Source organism: Balaenoptera musculus, chromosome 9, assembly GCF_009873245.2.
Source record: "Balaenoptera musculus isolate JJ_BM4_2016_0621 chromosome 9, mBalMus1.pri.v3, whole genome shotgun sequence".
Lineage (NCBI taxonomy): Eukaryota > Metazoa > Chordata > Mammalia > Artiodactyla > Balaenopteridae > Balaenoptera > Balaenoptera musculus.
Window position 1 is genome coordinate 86,181,646 of NC_045793.1, and position 17,436 is coordinate 86,199,081.

General features: G+C 35.8%; 1 protein-coding gene across 9 annotated transcripts in view; it reads left to right on the top strand.

Moving 5' to 3' along the window:
- MAGI2 (membrane associated guanylate kinase, WW and PDZ domain containing 2) overlaps nt 1-17,436 on the top strand; it is a 1,338,650-nt gene that overhangs the window by 824,406 nt on the left and 496,808 nt on the right. For all 9 annotated transcript variants that reach the window (XM_036863218.1, XM_036863220.1, XM_036863221.1 and 6 more), the window contains exon 4: nt 14,538-14,753. In XM_036863218.1, coding sequence (XP_036719113.1) covers nt 14,538-14,753 — 216 coding nt within the window. The remainder of the gene's footprint in view (nt 1-14,537; nt 14,754-17,436) is intronic.

Consider the following 17,436-nt stretch of genomic DNA (forward strand, 5'->3'; position numbering starts at 1 on the left):
TTCGCTGTGGTGCACAGTAAGCTATCAAAGCTTATTCATTCATGAGGCCTACCTACCTTTTCAGAGTTCCTTTTCTTGTCTATATTCACATAAACAATATCATTCTTTAGCTAATGAAAAATGTTAAATGATGCTTTCTATCCTCTTCCTAGAAGATTTTGTTCTATATTTAGATCAAATCCTATCCCACTGACCTCCAAAAACTGCTCAGATTCTCTAGTGTTGAATGTGTTCTTAGAGTCTGCAATTTTAGGATTATCAATTTGGGCTTGGGAAATTATTTTGTTTTACTGAGTTTTCTGCATGAGTATTTCAGTTTTAATGATATCCGATGTCTGATGGTAATACACACACACACACAAACACCCCTTTCATCCATCTCCAAACCATCTCCCATGTCTCTTGTTCCCCTCCAACTCTATTTCCACATAGCAACAAGGATGAATAACCTTTTAGAACCTTAAATAAAATCATATGTTTCCCCTCTGTAAAACCTTTCCAAATCCCTTGGCTTGACTGACAAGGCCCTGTAGGATCTGCTTCCTCTCTGTCTTTCCAGTTGAATCCTGCCCCTCTCCTCCACACTTATTATTACATGAAGCTCTTCCTATCCCATCAACTTTATTCTTGTTATTCTTCAACCTGTAACCCTCTTCTCCTGGCTGTTTATACAATAGGCACATTCTCATCCTTCTGATCTCAGTTTAAACAGTACCTTCTCAGACAGATCTTTCTTGCCCACCCTACCTAAAGTAGGTTTCTCTATTGACCTCTCTTAAGTACTCTAGCATGTCCTTTATTTATCTCATTTATTTGGTTAATTTTTAATAGATTTTCTCCTCTGGACTCTTAAGTTCCCTGAGGACAAGTGCTTTATCTGTATTGCTTATTTGCTGGGCACATATTAAATGCTCAATTAATGAGTCAATATCTATGCTTGGAAAATTGTGTGTTGGTAACTGATTATTGCATAGACCAGGGAGATGGCAATCTACATCCTGTGGGCCAAATCCACTTCAACACCTACTTTGGTACAGCTCACAAAGTAAGAATGGCTTTTGTTTTAAATCATATAAGAAATCAAAATAATAATATTTGTGTCACATGAAAAGCATATGATATTGAAATTTTAGTATCCATAAATAATGTTTTATTGGAGCACAGCCATACCCATTCACTTATGTACTATCTGTAGCTGCTTGCACACTACAACAGCAAAATTGAGTAGTTATGCCAGAAACCATATGCCTAAAAAAGCCTAAAATATTTATTCTTTGCCTCTTTACAAAACAATTTTGCTGACCCCTAACATAGATAGGTTTGCATATCAGAATTTTAATACTAACAAACACCTATGTTGTCTTGCAGCTTTTTATAGAGACTACTTAGAAGAAAGAATGATAAGAGATCCTGAAATAGGCTACTTGAATCTCTCTTATGCTGGCCTTTTAAAATAAATCTCATCCTATTGGTCTCCCTCCCGTTGAGGCAGTCCTCCAAAGCAGTGGTTCTCAGATATTAATGTGTATCAGAATGACTTAAAGTGACCCAAGCCCAGAGCTTCTGATTAGGAGATGGGGAGTGGGGCCTGGAAATTTCCATTTCTATCAAAATTCCAAGTCAAGAAATAGTGACCAGGGTTGCATCCTTCTTTACAGGGTGTGAGTGTCCCATCAGTGGAAGAATTCACTTACTCAGTATTGACCATGTGCCAGTGTTATTCTAGATGCTGGGAAAACAAAGCTAACTGATAAATGGCACCTGTTGAGAAGCAAAAACTTAGTGTTATGCAGGCATTAAGTAAATAATTACAATAAAATGTAAAAGCTGTAGCAAGAGGTATAAACAAACTCTGATAGGGGCACCAATCAGCACCTGAATATTTGTGAAGGAAATTAAGACTTAAAGAATTCTCTAATGTTTCAAGAAAAAAAGTCCATACTGCAGCACGGTCATGCCAATCCACAGCACATAAAGAAATCCTGAGTATCGGGGCAAATTTAGAGGTTCTGTCCAAAATTTCTTATTTCCAAGAGAAAGAAGGGGAGGTCATCATGAAAAGACTAACAGTTCTTTAGGCAAGTTGCTAATACTAGTTCCTACCTAAACATTATTTTGTTTCTTTGGTTTTGTCCTTTGAACCCTAACTGATTATCATCATTGCCCCCACATCTATCACCTCCCAATAGCCCAAGTCGCCATCATTGCACCCCTGCCATAAACCCCTCATTGACCTCAAGATTTTCCCTCTTGCAGCTTCCAATTCATTCTACATGCTGCAGCCTGGCAATCTACTTGAAAAAACAAATCTGAATGTCTTTTAAAACCTTCCCTTCACTTTTTGAAAATTAACCCAAAACTTTAACAAAACCTTTAGGCTCTATGTGATCTCTAACCTCAGGGCTCCCCTTGTTGCTGGCACCAAGCACATTGTTCTCCTTTTTAGTTCTTCTAAGGAACTGTTCTTCCTCTAGAGCCAGGGCTTTTGCAAATGTATTCCTTCAGCCTGGAATGCTTTTCTTGTATGTCTTGAACCTTTACTAGATTCTACTCATCTTTCTAATCTCAATTTAGACATCCGTGCCATGGGAAGCTGGCCTTTCACTGACTCCACCCCTGTCCCCACTGTCAGAAGCAATAAATGAGTAGTCCACACTGGTTATCAGTCTGGAAAGAAAGGCCATATTAGTGTAGTACCAAGGGAGTGTGGGGAGAGAAGTTTAATCATTACATTAAACCTGCCATCAAATATACCTTCAGTTAGTTTTGTATCATCAAAAACCGAACTTTAAATTTCAAACCACATAGCCCTTGAGTTATTGGAATGTCAGAAGTATTTTACAACATAGACTATGTCGAGAGTTAAATTGAGAAAGGGGAAACTGATCTGGCTAACTAGTTAGCAGAAATTTTACAATTAGCTTTTATAAGCAACTAGGTTTGTTTGGGGGAAGAACACACACATAAACACGCACATATTCACATATATATCAACTTCCATCTAGCTCAGCTATTTAACCTTCAGAGAAGTCCTTGGGACAAGTTTCAGAAACAATAAAGAAATTTTATTTCTTATTGTTAGAAAAGCCACATGCATTTCTTAAAAATCTGTATTGACCCAGAAATATTTTGGCCCAGATGGAGGGGAGGGAACTGGGTTTTTAATCATATGCCATTTTTTTTTCCTTAACATGCCTAACTTGAACTCTTCTCAGAGTTCTCAGAACACCACTACTTGACCTTTATAGTCATTGTCAATTTGTAATTTAGTATTTGTGTGATTATTTGACTAATATCTGTCTCCTCAGTAGAAGGTAAGCTCAAAGAGGACTTGCTTGTTTTTTCATCATTGTTGAGATAATTTATGCCTGGCACATAGTAGGCTCTCAGTAAATATTAGCTAAATAAATGACAGAATAATTAGCTAGGTCAGCTTATGAGAGTCTCAACCCCCCTGGTGACCCTTGAAACCTTTTCCTGGCTGAGCCTCTTGCCCATCAAGTGTCTATTATTGTCCTGGACCTTTGGATTGACTCTTACCCTCACCTTCACCAACTCTTATCAGTTATGGATGCCATTATCTGCTACCAGTCACTGACTAGGTATTGAGTTTTACTTTTTCTCACAAGAACTAGAAGAAGAATTGAAACGTTATGCAATCTAAACGTTATCATTTTGACATGTAATCAACATAAAAATAATAACTGGGGCGCTTTACTTTTTTGTATCTTCTTCAAAATCTAGTGTGGATTTTACACTTATACAGCTTCTCAATTCAAAGCAGCCACATTTCAAGTCCTCAACAGCCAGTTGTAACAAGTGGCTGCCATATTGGACAGTGTAGCTTAGTACGTTATCGGCTATTAGGTGATGACAGATGAGCACATATGCGTGGCTTTGGGCCAGAAGGTCACTCAGGAGTAATGTTAGAACATCATGAAAAGGCACACCCCAGTCCTCCTCATCCCCATCCCCGTCCTACTCCTTCTCATCTTCCTTTTTCAACCTTTTCCTCCAATTCTTTCTTCTCCTTTTCCTCCTGCTCTTTATTTTTCTTCTTACTTGCCATTTCTTTTCTGATCTTTTTTCCACACATTTCTCCCTCTACTTTTCCTTCATTAATGCAACAATCTTTCTACAATAAACTTCTGTTTCTGATACTTTCAAATTTACTACACAATGAGAAAGATAGTGTGAAAGGCAAAATTATAATGTAAAAATTTGAGGATTGTGGGAGGTGTACCTCAATAAAAAATACATCTTAAAAGATTTAACGGTTGGTTTCTGGACTTTTAAATATAAACTGCCAGTAGTGCTGACAGAATTGTCTTTGTCACAGGTTGATTTTCATAGGTGGTTAGTACATTGATTCAGAAAAAAAAAAAAATGCATTATTAAAGACTTGTTACAGTTACACAGACAAAGCCTTAGAGTTAAATACCAAAAACTCTTATTTTGTTTAACCTTTTGGGTTGTTCATTGTTTTCCTGGCTCATAAATTGGTTCTACTTCTACACCGCTGCCAACTTTAACTATACTCTAACATCTAGGATTTATATTTATGTCTCACAGGTCACAAAGAAGATGTTGACTCTTAAAAGTCATAAATTTTTAAAATATCTCATGGACTAAAATATAAAGTTGAAGTACTTCATATATGGCCTTCCACAAAGTAATTAGAGTTCACATCCTATGAGGGATCTACTTAGGGGCTTTCTAATTCACCAACAGGGATGGATGCAAATGAAAGGCTTGGAACAAAAATAGAAGTACTCTGTAACCACAGCCATTTACCCAGAAGGGAATGTGCAAAGAAATATAAAGAGAGAGTAACATGACAGTTCTCCACATTTGTGTCAAGAAAGCAAATGAGTCCAGGCTCTCAAGTAATTTAACTTGTTGGCTACAATTTATTGTCATTCTCTACTCATTGTCGATTCAAGACTTTCTGATACGATGGCAAGGAAATATAACCTGTTGTCATTACATCCTTTACAAATTTGCAGAATTTTGGAGGTAAGTACTTTAGAACTATGACCCAATTCTGTCATTTCAGAAATGAGGAAACTAAAATTCAGAGGAGTTTAATGCCTAATCCAAGGTCTTTTAGGAAGTTAGTGGTAGAACCTTGATTAGGACCCAGATCCTCTGAATATTTGCTGGACTCTTTCCTATGCATGCTCGGAAAAATCCAGCAAACATATTTTCCAAGTAGAAGTAAAATTTTTCTGACTTCTATTAGCAACTAAGAATTAGATATTTGGCAAATTTCTTTAGTCATTAACCAATAATCAAATTAAGATTAATCAGAATTTCGCTAGATATTGTACTTGCAAGACAGTGACAAAAGAAAGCCTTAGAGGTCTCCTAATTTCTTAGTAACTTTATAGTATCACAGTTAATAGCACCATTGAGAGAAGGAAGTTATATGACAAGCCATAAATGCTGTGTGAGAAAAATAATACTGTCCTTGAATGGTTCAATTTCCTTTATCAATTTTTGAAGAAGTAAATTTAATCAAGATGACTATCACAGGAATCCACTGAGCTTTGCACAAATGCCCATTTAAAAATTCGTCAAAATTTCACCTCCACTTTCTTATTTACTGAGCCATGAAGGGACTGTCTCTTAAGGACTGAGCTCACTTGACACTTTAAAACTTAAACAACTAGTCGCATTAATAACACAGTTGCAAATGGTTTCCATTCAAAAAGGTAGACATGTAAATTTGGTACTAACTGGAATTATAATACAAATTATTTTTTTTTCTCAGTGCTGTTTTCCAAAAATCTTTGCATTGACCTTTGCTTAGGTTCCCCAAGGATCATCACAGGTATCTCACCAGGTGCCCTGACTACCCAAGAAAATATCCCTATTGTGATTTGAGAACACCAAAAAATAAGTTCTTCTAAAACATATGTTCCCCCAATGAATTGACCGAATTTCATGATCAACTTTTTGGATTAGATTTAAAAGCTGTTAATTTGTAAGATATATTAAGCCAATTTTAGGTGTTGGCATCAAGTTTAAATTAGTTTATCAGAGTGGTGATCCAGTCACTTAGCAAGAACTGAAGAAAATTAGAAATGGGACATATATACTACATAGAAGAAAAAGAAAATTGGAATTATTATCAGCATGAGGTATGAAAGAGGAGTCTAATGAGAGAAGTATGAGGCACTGGGTTCTAAGCACTATGGATGATCGAAATCAGAGTGTGTTACCAGACGTATCGAGAGGGAGGAAAACACGTATGAATAATCTCTCTGTTTTTACACTATCACCGTGAGTCAACAAGTGCTCTCTCTATGGGTTGTGACTAACTAAAAAGGGCTCTTCAGTCCTATTCTTGAACATAAGATAGGTTCCTCACACGAGTCCATATGTATATTATTTGCTTGAAACATTTGTTCTTTTTTTCACCTTCTAACTTATAGCCTGATAATAAAGTCAGAAGTGGATTTTTCAGGTTAAGACAAGGTACAGTGATAAAATGGAGGATTAGGAAGCAGGGTGGAAGAGCACTGTTATGAAATGTACATCTGTTGGGTGCTTAATAATATCTTACATGTATTCAGTGCAGCAAAGCAGTTAAACAAAAGAAATATCATTGATACAATGTCACCGGAAGTTGTCATTGTATTTTGGTGTTTACTCAGTTTTCTCAGTCATCTAAAGTAAGATTTTCACTTTATCGTTTGTGAGAAAAATGAGCCAGGTGGTATATGGTAACCTAAAATGTTATTTGATAAAAGTCTAAGGCTGTGCTGTCCAGCATAGTAGTCACTAGGCACATATGGCTTTTCAGCACTCGAAATGGGGCTTGTCTGAATTAAAGTGCGCTTTAAGTGTAAACTATACACTGGGTTATGAAGACTTAGTAAGAAAAAAAGTAAAAAATATTGCATTCATAACTTTTATATTATATTGAAATGATAATATTCTGTATATGTTGGGTAAAGTCACGTATATTATTACAATAATTTTCACCTTTCTTTTTCCCTTTTTAGTGTTGCTAACTAGAAAATTTTAAATGGCATATGTGGCTTGTATTTGTGGCTGATATTACATTTTTATGACAGAGCTGCTCTAAGGAATTTAACATTATTTAAATGTGATATGCTTGTGAATTGGGCTTGTAGGTTTTTTTAATGTTTCTATAATTATAAATGTTCAAATGCTTTACTTTGAAAGCAGATATATATTTGACATTGAAAAATCATATGTAACTTCCTTCTGTTCTCTTGAGGATTTCTTTGCATGATTTCTTTACATATTTTATTCAGCACAGGTGGGAAATGTTCTGAACTCTTCTGAATAATGCCTGAGGGAAGAGTCACTAAAGGAAAGGGTATCTAGTTTCCTTTAAACAACGAAACCACCTACCCTGACCAGTCTGTAGATAGTTCCATTTAGCAAAGATTTGTCCTGTGTCTGTCAACACTGGCTAACATGTATAAATGAAAATTCGGTCAGAAACACAAGAAACTCAATGAGAACTTGAAAACAAGTTTCAGAAAATGTTAGGTTAAACCATCTACATGATTTCTGGAGAGTACTAATGAACAACTGAAGACAGTGAAATTCAGAAAGCATGGGGATCATATTATTAAACCAGCATTCATTAATTTAAAATAAACTTGAAATTCTTAGGTAGGGGTTGTTGCAGAATAATTCACTTTTGCATGTGAAAAAACATAAATTTTCACATTGTGTGCACAATTGTCCACATTTTGAAAGTTACATTTAACATTGAATTTTCAAAGAATTCAGCAATTTACTGTTTAGCACAGGTATCAGTGACAAAATACCATTGGAATGTTTTTTTCTATTTCCGTCACATGTGAGATGAAAGCTTTTCACCACAAAAGGAAAATACATCATCTTTTGAGGTCAGAGTTTTTTTGCACTTTGGTTTCAAGCTACTAACTATATATGACATGATGAGGAAATGATACCTTTTAGGGGCAGATCAAATTTAAGTATCAGAGCTGCTTACAAAAATAACTTCAAAAATCAGTTGACGAAAGCATTCTACAGTGGGACTTTGAGTCTTATTTTCTGGTCTGAAGTGTAATTTTAGAAAAGTAGAATATTTTTCGAGGTTACATTTACTAACTTTGCTTTGTATTTACAGAATTTCTAATTTACTAACTCTGCAGCCATATGACTGTGATTCTTGCCATGGCAAGGCTGTCTTATGATGGTTTTTGGTACTAATTTTCAGTCATTACTCTCTCTTGTGTAGTATGTTAACAGGTCTTAAAATTTGAATTTAGAATTCTCTCATGCTTTATCTGTTTCTATTAATACAGATCTAAATCTCTGATGTGATAAAAATAATTATTTACTTATGATCTGTCAGGTTTTCTAACATAAATTAATTATGCATGGACCTGGAACTCCAAATCTCTCCTCTCCATTTAATGTCAGAGTCAGTTTATGCAGGTGCCATTAGGAGGCCAAGTATCAAACTATTTGCTCCATTTATAAAACTGTAAAAAACAAATGATGAGATTTTCAACCTCTCAAATTTTGCCACACATTTTTTCCAACACAAGGACATATTCTCAAGCTGTCTGGGGCTCTCGGTGATGGGCTGTGTTGTATGCATGTCCCAAAGTACCTGTAGGCAGTCATCTATCTTCCACTAAATCATTATCCAAAATTGATTCTTTCTGGTTACCAAAATGGCAATAAAAGCACTGAGAATATTGGGGGAGGAATGGGGGTCAAGACCTTAATCTGTGAGGTATCTTGAAGACAAGAATAGTACCTTTCTAAAATCCATCTGCACTTGGGTGCCATGTGGAATGATGTATGATTATTTGATGTAAAACCTACACATGTTATTATTATACACCCAAAGGACTGAAACAACAGAGTCAACATCTGGGTCTACTACTTAAAAAGCCAAATGAACTAAATAACAAATCACATGTTTCTATCATGAAAACTGCTCTAGTTTAAAGGGAAAAGGTGTTGGAAATAAGTAAAAGCATTTCAAAGTATTTCAGCTTGTTACTAGCACTTTCACATTTCCTCATACCTAAAATTAGTTTTTAGTGTCTTTCCTACTTCTTGTCATAATATCATAACTTACAAACATAAAGAATATGGTGCATCTCAGCAAATACTATTTTGGTATCTATTACCCTTCAATAAGGACTAAGGATAAAAAAAGGGAACAGTTTGTAATTTATTGAAATTGTTTTCTCTTCCTTTTTTCCCCTTGGCCTCACCATTAAAATCAGTGTGGGGAAAAAAAAGCTGGGAAGGATCAGAAGAAAGACAAAAGCATTGTTTAGAAAACTTAGACTAAGACTTTTTTTTTTTTTGAATAGAGAGAAAGTCTTTATTTATTTATTTATTTATTTATGGCTGTGTTGGGTCTTCGTTTCTGTGCGAGGGCTTTCTCTAGTTGTGGCAAGTGGGGGCCACTCTTCATCGCGGTGCGCGGGCCTCTCACTATCGCGGCCTCTCCTGTTGCGGAGCACAGGCTCCAGACGCGCAGGCTCAGTAATTGTGGCTCACGGGCCTAGTTGCTCCGCGGCATGTGGGATCTTCCCAGACCAGGGCTCGAACCCGCGTCCCCTGCATTGGCAGGCAGATTCTCAACCACTGCGCCACCAGGGAAGCCCACTAAGACTTTTTGAAAAGATTATTTGGTCTAACAAGCATAGAGAAAGCAAAGGAGTAATTCTGTGATAGCCTTCAAGTATAGTACACAAAAAGTTATTTTAAAAAGCTCTTTTCAAAAAAAAAGCTCTTTTCATCTCTTCTGGATGACTTAGGAAAGGTCTGCGTAAAAGTGGGTAATGGATTAGATTTTCCAAGTATTTTCTAGGGAGGTTAGCTCATAACAATGTAGTCTGTTTTAGTCTCTCTCCCCTTGCAGGAAATTAATATAAGTGTTCAGTGTAAATGGTCATTTAGTAAATGTTTTAATTATTATGAAACCAATAATTGACATTTTTATAAACTATTCTTTTTTTTTTTTTTATAAATTTATTTATTTTATTTATTTATTTTTGGCTGCGCTGGGTCTTCGTTGCTACGCGCAGGCTTTCTCTAGTTGTGGCGAGCGGGGGCTACTCTTCGTTGTGGTGCACGGGCTTCTTACTGCGGTGGCTTCTCTTGTTGCGGAGCACGGGCTCTAGGCGCGCGGGTTTCAGTAGTTGTGGTACACGGGCTCAGTAGTTGTGGCTCGCGGGCTCTAGAGCGCAGGCTCAGTAGTTGTGGCGCACAGGCTTAGTTGCTCTGCGGCATGTGGGATCTTCCAGGACCAGGGCTCGAACCCGTGTCCCCTGCATTGGCAGGCGGATTCTTAACCACTGTGCCACCAGGGAAGCCCTAAACTATTCTTTTTATTCAAATTTCTGGAAAGCTTTTTCATATTTATAATGTAAGAAATGACTACATTCACCCTGTTTCACTCTTTCATAACTATATCTTTATGAAAAAGATAGCCATTCTTTTAAGTACTTAAAAAGCTGAAGAATAAATCAAGTTAAATCAGGTTTCTCAAATAATTGTCTCTTTTATTTTCCAAGCATTGATTCAAAATTAAACTATGTTAATTTATAGATTATCCTAATTGTGATAGAATTAAGTGAACAATGTTATGTATCATTTCCATTTTGTCATCATATTCAACAACTAAGTTACTGAAATTTTGTATTAAACTTACATGAAAGTGCTAATGAATACACCACTCTTTACAAATACAAGTATAGTCAGTAAAAAGTGGGCTAGGAAAGCCTATAATCCCTACCCCATCTCCCCAAACACACACATACACACACACCCACTTAGTTTTGGAAGAGAGGAGGGAAAAAATCCCCTAAAATGTCCCTGCTTCATCATTTGGTAGCAAGCATTGCCTTTCTCTTGAAAGTGTTATTTTTCTGCTCATCGGTTGTGGCTTTGAATGAAGTCCTAGAGGACTGCATCAATTCCCAGCAGGTTGCAAACTGCATCGTACTTTTTTTTTTTTTTTTTCTCTTGAGAGGTAATATAGTATTTTGAAAAGAAATGAGGTTCCTAAGTCAAATGGATATAGGTTTTCCACCTGCTTCATGTATAATATTGGAAAATAGTTTTAGAGCCTCCATTTTCTTTTAACTGCAGAGGCAGAATGACTTCATTCTAATCCCCATCAGATACAAGCGCTCAGAAGTAAAATGCCCTTTACAGTGTCCAGCTCACTAAATTATGGTGATGATAGTCATAATAATAGTAGTAGTTGTAGTTGTGACTGTACTTTTGTGACTGTAGTCATCTTACAGCCCCACAGTCCCACTTTAATTAAATCAATTCAAGGATATAAAGAGGCAGCCAGGTTAGGGGAGACAGGATTCAAAGTCAGGTTTATCTCACCATGATCTGTGCTGTTAAACATATACCATATTGTTGAGGTATTTTGGATTTTAGATTCTCTAAATCCTGGCACTATGCATAGAGGCACTTCATTCTTAATGGGACAATTTTTCCAAATTATATTTTTAAATAGTTTTGATGTTTGTTTTTTGAAAACATGCTGGTATGTTACCTAAAAGGCACATTTTATCCTTAGTATATTGATTTGTATGTATTTAAACATCAGGACATCATTTCAGTGACTTAGCTACCTGACCATCTGGCTGATTTTTCAACTTCTTTTAGTTATTTCTGGTTTCTTTGTTCTATGCATTTGGTTTAAGGTAAAAGCCTATTCTTCATGAATTATATTTCTCAAGTATAGTAACTACATGGGTTATTTCTGTGCCTCTTTTAAATTGCTATTATTATTGCTAATAAAGATAATCTTAATGTCTTAACTAATGATTTGTACTCTTTTACATCTAAAATTTAGTCTAAACTATTAATTTCATAAATTGTAGAAATAGAATATTGCTATATAATTTATAATCACATCACATTCAATAGGAGTAATTATTTAGGAATGTAAATTCAACCAGACCTGTTACTTAATATTTATTTTTAGCCTGAGCTATGCATTTATTTCTAATTAGGAAAAGGTTATTTTTCTACCTCAGGGAGATTTAAACCCTAAAAGACAAATTGGAGAAAAAAAAAAAGGCACTGAAGTGTGATTCATTTTTCTTAGTACTACATATACTTAAAAGCACTGAAGAGGGTTCCCTTTTCTCCACACCCTCTCTTGGACTGTTAGTGGGAATGTAAATTGATACAGCCACTATAGAGAACAGTATGGAGGTTCCTTAAAAAACTAAAAATAGAACTGCCATATGACCCCGCAATCCCACTCGTGGGCATATACCCTGAGAAAACCATAATTCAAAATGACACATGTACTCCAATGTTCATTGCAGCACTATTTACAATAGCCAGGACATGGAAACAACGGAAATGTCCAATGATAGATGAATGGATAAAGAAGATGTGGTACATATATACAGTGGAATATTACTCAGCCATAAAAAGGAAAGAAATTGGGTCATTTGTAGAGATGTGGATGGACTTAGAGTCTGTCACACAGAGTGAAGTTAATCCAGAAGGAGAAAAACAAATATCGTATATTAATGCATAAATGTGGAATGTAGAAAAATGGCACAGATGAACCTATTTGTAGGGCAGGAATAGAGATGTAGGCATAGAGAACGGACATATGGACACGGGGGAGAAGGGGAGGGTGGGACGAGTTGGGAGATTAGGTTTGACATAAATACACTACCATGTGTAAAACAGACAGCTAGTGGGAACCTGCCATATAGCACAGGGAGCTCACCTTGGTGCTCTGTGACGACCTAGATGGGTGGGATGGGGGTGGGGTGGGAGGGAGGTCCAAGAGGGAGGGGATATAGGTGTACATATAGCTGATTCACTTCATTGTACAGCAGAAAGTAACACAACATTGTAAAGCAATTTTACTCCAATTAAAAAAAAAAGCACTGAAGATCTCAGAACACTACTTAAAATTATATTATTTATCGAGACATGCAGGACTATTTACTAGTTGTACATTATGTTTATTAGATAAGAAGTATTGTGATTCTATGGCCTGTGGTAGTGGAACCTGCTAGGCTTTCAGAGTCCATGGCCAGCAGACGCAGCTTGGGTGTCCACACTGGACTCCTTTGTTTCCGCCCATTTTCCCCAAGGGTTTCCAGCCTCTTCCCTCAACTAGCCATCTCATACCTTTTCAGCATATCCTTATCATCTTTAATTTAACTAGAGTATGTTTTGGTTGTTTGCAACCCAGAACGCAGGTGATTGTAACAAGTATTGCCATTCCAATTTATAGATGAAGAAATTGAGCCTTACTGAGTAAATAACTTGCTTGAATTGTAGTTATATAGAAAATCCAAATCTAGACCCCATAACTTCTACTTAAGGGTTGGTTTCTTTCACAGCACACTGTTTTCCCAGTTGCCTTCAGTGGCCTCTGCAGATAATGAGATGTGGTTCCCCCTCTATGCCTCCTTGATTGAGTGCTTAATCCTATTTCCTGTTTTAATGCTTATCTGCTTAATGTCAAATGTGCCTGTCTTCCACACTAAACCGTTGAGCATCTGGAAGACAAGGATCGTATTATAGTCATCATTTTCTCTCAGACGTATACTGGAGTGCTTGGGTGCACAGTCAGTACTAAATAAAGATTTTAATGAATGAGTGAGCAAATATGTGCATAAATTATTCAATTAACTGAAAACACCAATATGGGTTTGAAGTTGATGCTAAGAGCGTAACATTGATTTTTAAAAAACACCAGTGTGCCGTTTACCAGTCAAAAATTTAAACTATTTTTTTCATAAAAGTAATTTGCTTTGAATATATAAGGATGTTCACAGAGTAAGCATATATCCCATGTTACTGTTTGCCAGGCTCTTATGACAGAGATAAATAGGAATTAGTCTCCTCTTTTAGAAGTCTCACGGACTGATGGGGGAAACAAATGATCCTGTAGCTCAGATCATGGAGCTGTGGGAAAAAGAGCTGTGGTAATCTGAAGAATGATTCAAGCAGGCGGCCCACCGTCAGCAGTCATGGGAACCACTGAACTGGCATGGAGACGCAGCTCTAAGCAGGACGTTGTGCACATCAAGGACAACAGCCAGAGCCCTTTGAAAGCTGGAGAAAAGCACAATGTGCTTTGCCTTTCCAGAATGTTATAAGATTTGCTTAAAAACTACATTACCCATACTCCTATTCAGACATAATTATTTTTAAAAAGATTATAATCAAGGCTTGTTATAAAAAATTTTTGATTAATTTGAAACTGCTATGTGTCATGAAACTAACAGCTAAGACTATATTTTGATTTGGCACTAAGGTGAAATGAAGATAGATCTGTATCTTTGTTTAAGCATGAAAGCCCCATACAATAGAAGCAACAAATAAACACCTATATACAAACATAAAAGGATATAAAATGATATATATGTATGTATATATAAAATACATATATATGGATAAACTAGGATACACATTTGTTAATAAAATTTCCATTCTTTACAAATCATGCACACCAGTGGGAGAAATATTTAACTTCATATGTTTTGTATCATTTGCAGACAATTACTACGGTACCCCAAAGCCTCCAGCAGAACCAGCACCATTGTTACTAAATGTAACAGATCAGATACTTCCTGGAGCCACTCCAAGCACTGAAGGAAAACGAAAAAGGAATAAATCAGTGAGCAACATGGAGAAAGCAAGCATAGAGCCTCCGGAGGAGGAAGAGGAAGAGAGGCCTGTGGTCAATGGAAATGGAGTAGTAGTAACACCAGGTTAGTCTTTTACGTTTGTTATAGGTGCATCAGCTCTTCTAGATGTAGCTGAATATATATTATATCCCTGTGTTCAAATGTATATTTATTTCACATATATATGTTCAGGTGTGTGTGTGTGTGTGTGTGTGTGTGTGTGTATGTAATGATTGTAGTTATCTTCAGGGAGACAAGATTATGATATAAAATGGAAAGGACATGATTCTTGTATCCAATTTATTAGTTTTAATTTTGACATATCAAGGAATCCATTCAACTTCTTCAATTTCTGGTTTCACTTATACAATATTAATGGCAATATAGTGAGTGATTTAAATCTTAGAAGGTGTTATAGTCATGAATATGATTGTGTGACATTGCAAAATTTTTGTTAATTAATATTAGATATAATCTATCCTTTGAAATCTTGCTATACTTTAAGCTCTGTGAATAGAGGTTGTGTCATGTGATTTAGTTAATGGCGTCAATGAATACAGTCCACAGAATAACCATAGCTACATAATGCCCATGTATTTATCCCCCCATCCTTACCACCCAGTCTGACAGTTTGGAGAAAGCATCTTCACAAGTGACATTGTGAAGGCAATTACCCTTGAACAAGGGAAAGACTTGTTATCCCTTTAATTTATCATCTGTCATGTCACATATATAAAAAAGTATTAGATATAAAGTGTGTTTGTGCAAGGTATGGATTTGCAATTTTCTTATACTTACTAATATAGTGCCAAAATTTATATTTATAAAATAGATTTTTTTAAATAATCTTATTCATAATTAAACATTACCAAAGCTAAACTATGGCATTCTCTTTGCCTATAATCTTGGAATAAGTTTCCAAAGTTTTGTTTTAGGTATTTTTTAATAATGACATATCATTATTTTAATGGGCATTGAAAATCAAAGGGCTGTGTTAAAACTGTTGAAAAAATATTAACACATGTACCTTGCATACATATTATTCTTAAGATATTTCCTATAACTACTTTGATGTCTGTACTTTTACTTATCACTGTACTGCTTCCATAGTGACATAATGTTTGAATTTTCACACTCAATTATTTTTATCAAAGAAAAGCTTCATAAGCCTATTTTTTTTACCTTCCTTTTCCATGATACGTGTAAAAATGTTCTTCATTAAACATAAGGAGACCAAAATTCAGTACGTGTCAATCAAGGTGTAAAACCTTAAAAAGTGGTTCCCTCTTGGTTACTCAGAGGAGGGTAACTTCCTCTATTAATATATTGGTTAAAAACTTATTCTCTGACCCTAGCAATCATTGATTTCTGGGTACAAATGCTAAAAATCACTATGGGTGCATAATGTAACTTGTTTACTATAATATGATCTGGTAATTATCAAGCAATTAGATACCTTCTCTTTTTTGATCCTGAAATGTCTCTGTCAAAATATTTACTTTTCATCATGTAATGGATTTAAATTAAGTTGATAGGACATCATTTTCTTAGTTGATCTTTTATGTGAGAAGCAAAACAATTCAGCTAAATGGAAGTAAGTAATCACAAAAGAAGTAGAAGTTGGGTGTCAAAGAGCAGTTATAGAATTTCTTACTGGATAACACCTTATAGTTAAAAATGTAAAATATATGGCCTTGATTAGGCCCAAATCATTGATTTGTATTTCATTTCTACTCTGTATAGGGCAAATCAAATGAAGCATTCTTGACCAACAGATTCTTAGACTAAAAATTTGTTTAACTGGGGGGCACAGTGGATCTGGAAAGCTCCATTCCCTTCTACTCATACCTTAGACATGAAAAATGGGGTATTTTTATGTCTAGGAAGTTTTTAAGGCTCCAGGGAAAATGAACTGGTTTGAACTCTTCTTTACCAGCCCTAGCCATGTCTCTGGACTTCTGAGGCTGACAATGATAGAGAACAACTGTGCAGGACAGCTTTGGGATATCTGGATAGTAAACAGATGCCACAAACATGGTTTTGTGAGCCTGGCTTGGCAAGTGTTCTTATACTACTTTTTCTTTCTTATTATGGGACATGAGAGATGTATAAATTAAGCATCTCCTCACCCAGTGTTCAAAGATGGAGGAAACAACCCCAAACCAGAAAATTGGTCCATCATCCCTTACTAGAAATCTTTTGACGAGTCCCATTTTACAAATGTCATTGTTTTTCTTTATGTTTATCCAAGAGAAGCTTTAGGATAAAACTTTTTCTTTGCCCCCCTCTTATATACATTTATCCAACTCTTCACCATTTGAACCTCATCACATTTTTTCTAGCACAGGGTCTTTGTCCTGCCTTTGTCTTCTTCTCATACACATTTGTTGGATACAGGACACTTCAAACAATACTGACAAAATTGTTGCTTAAATTTTAGTTAACACTGCCCTGTAAGAGCCTGTAATAGTAATTAATATCAGACATCAGTTTAGAGCATAAATAATATAGTGAGGCACATTTGGAAAGGGAGAAAAGCTTACTGAGGTAATTTCATTCCATTCCAAGTAATATTGATGATAATGATAATAAACAATATTAAATAATTAACTTCTTTTGGATCTTACCATGTGCTAGGAACTCCTTAACCTCATTATGTGTATTAGTTCATTTAATTCTCCTATCAGACCTATTAGTTAGGTACTATTTTACAGATGAGGACACTGAGGTACACTACAGTTAAATAATTTGCCCAGTAACTAGAAAT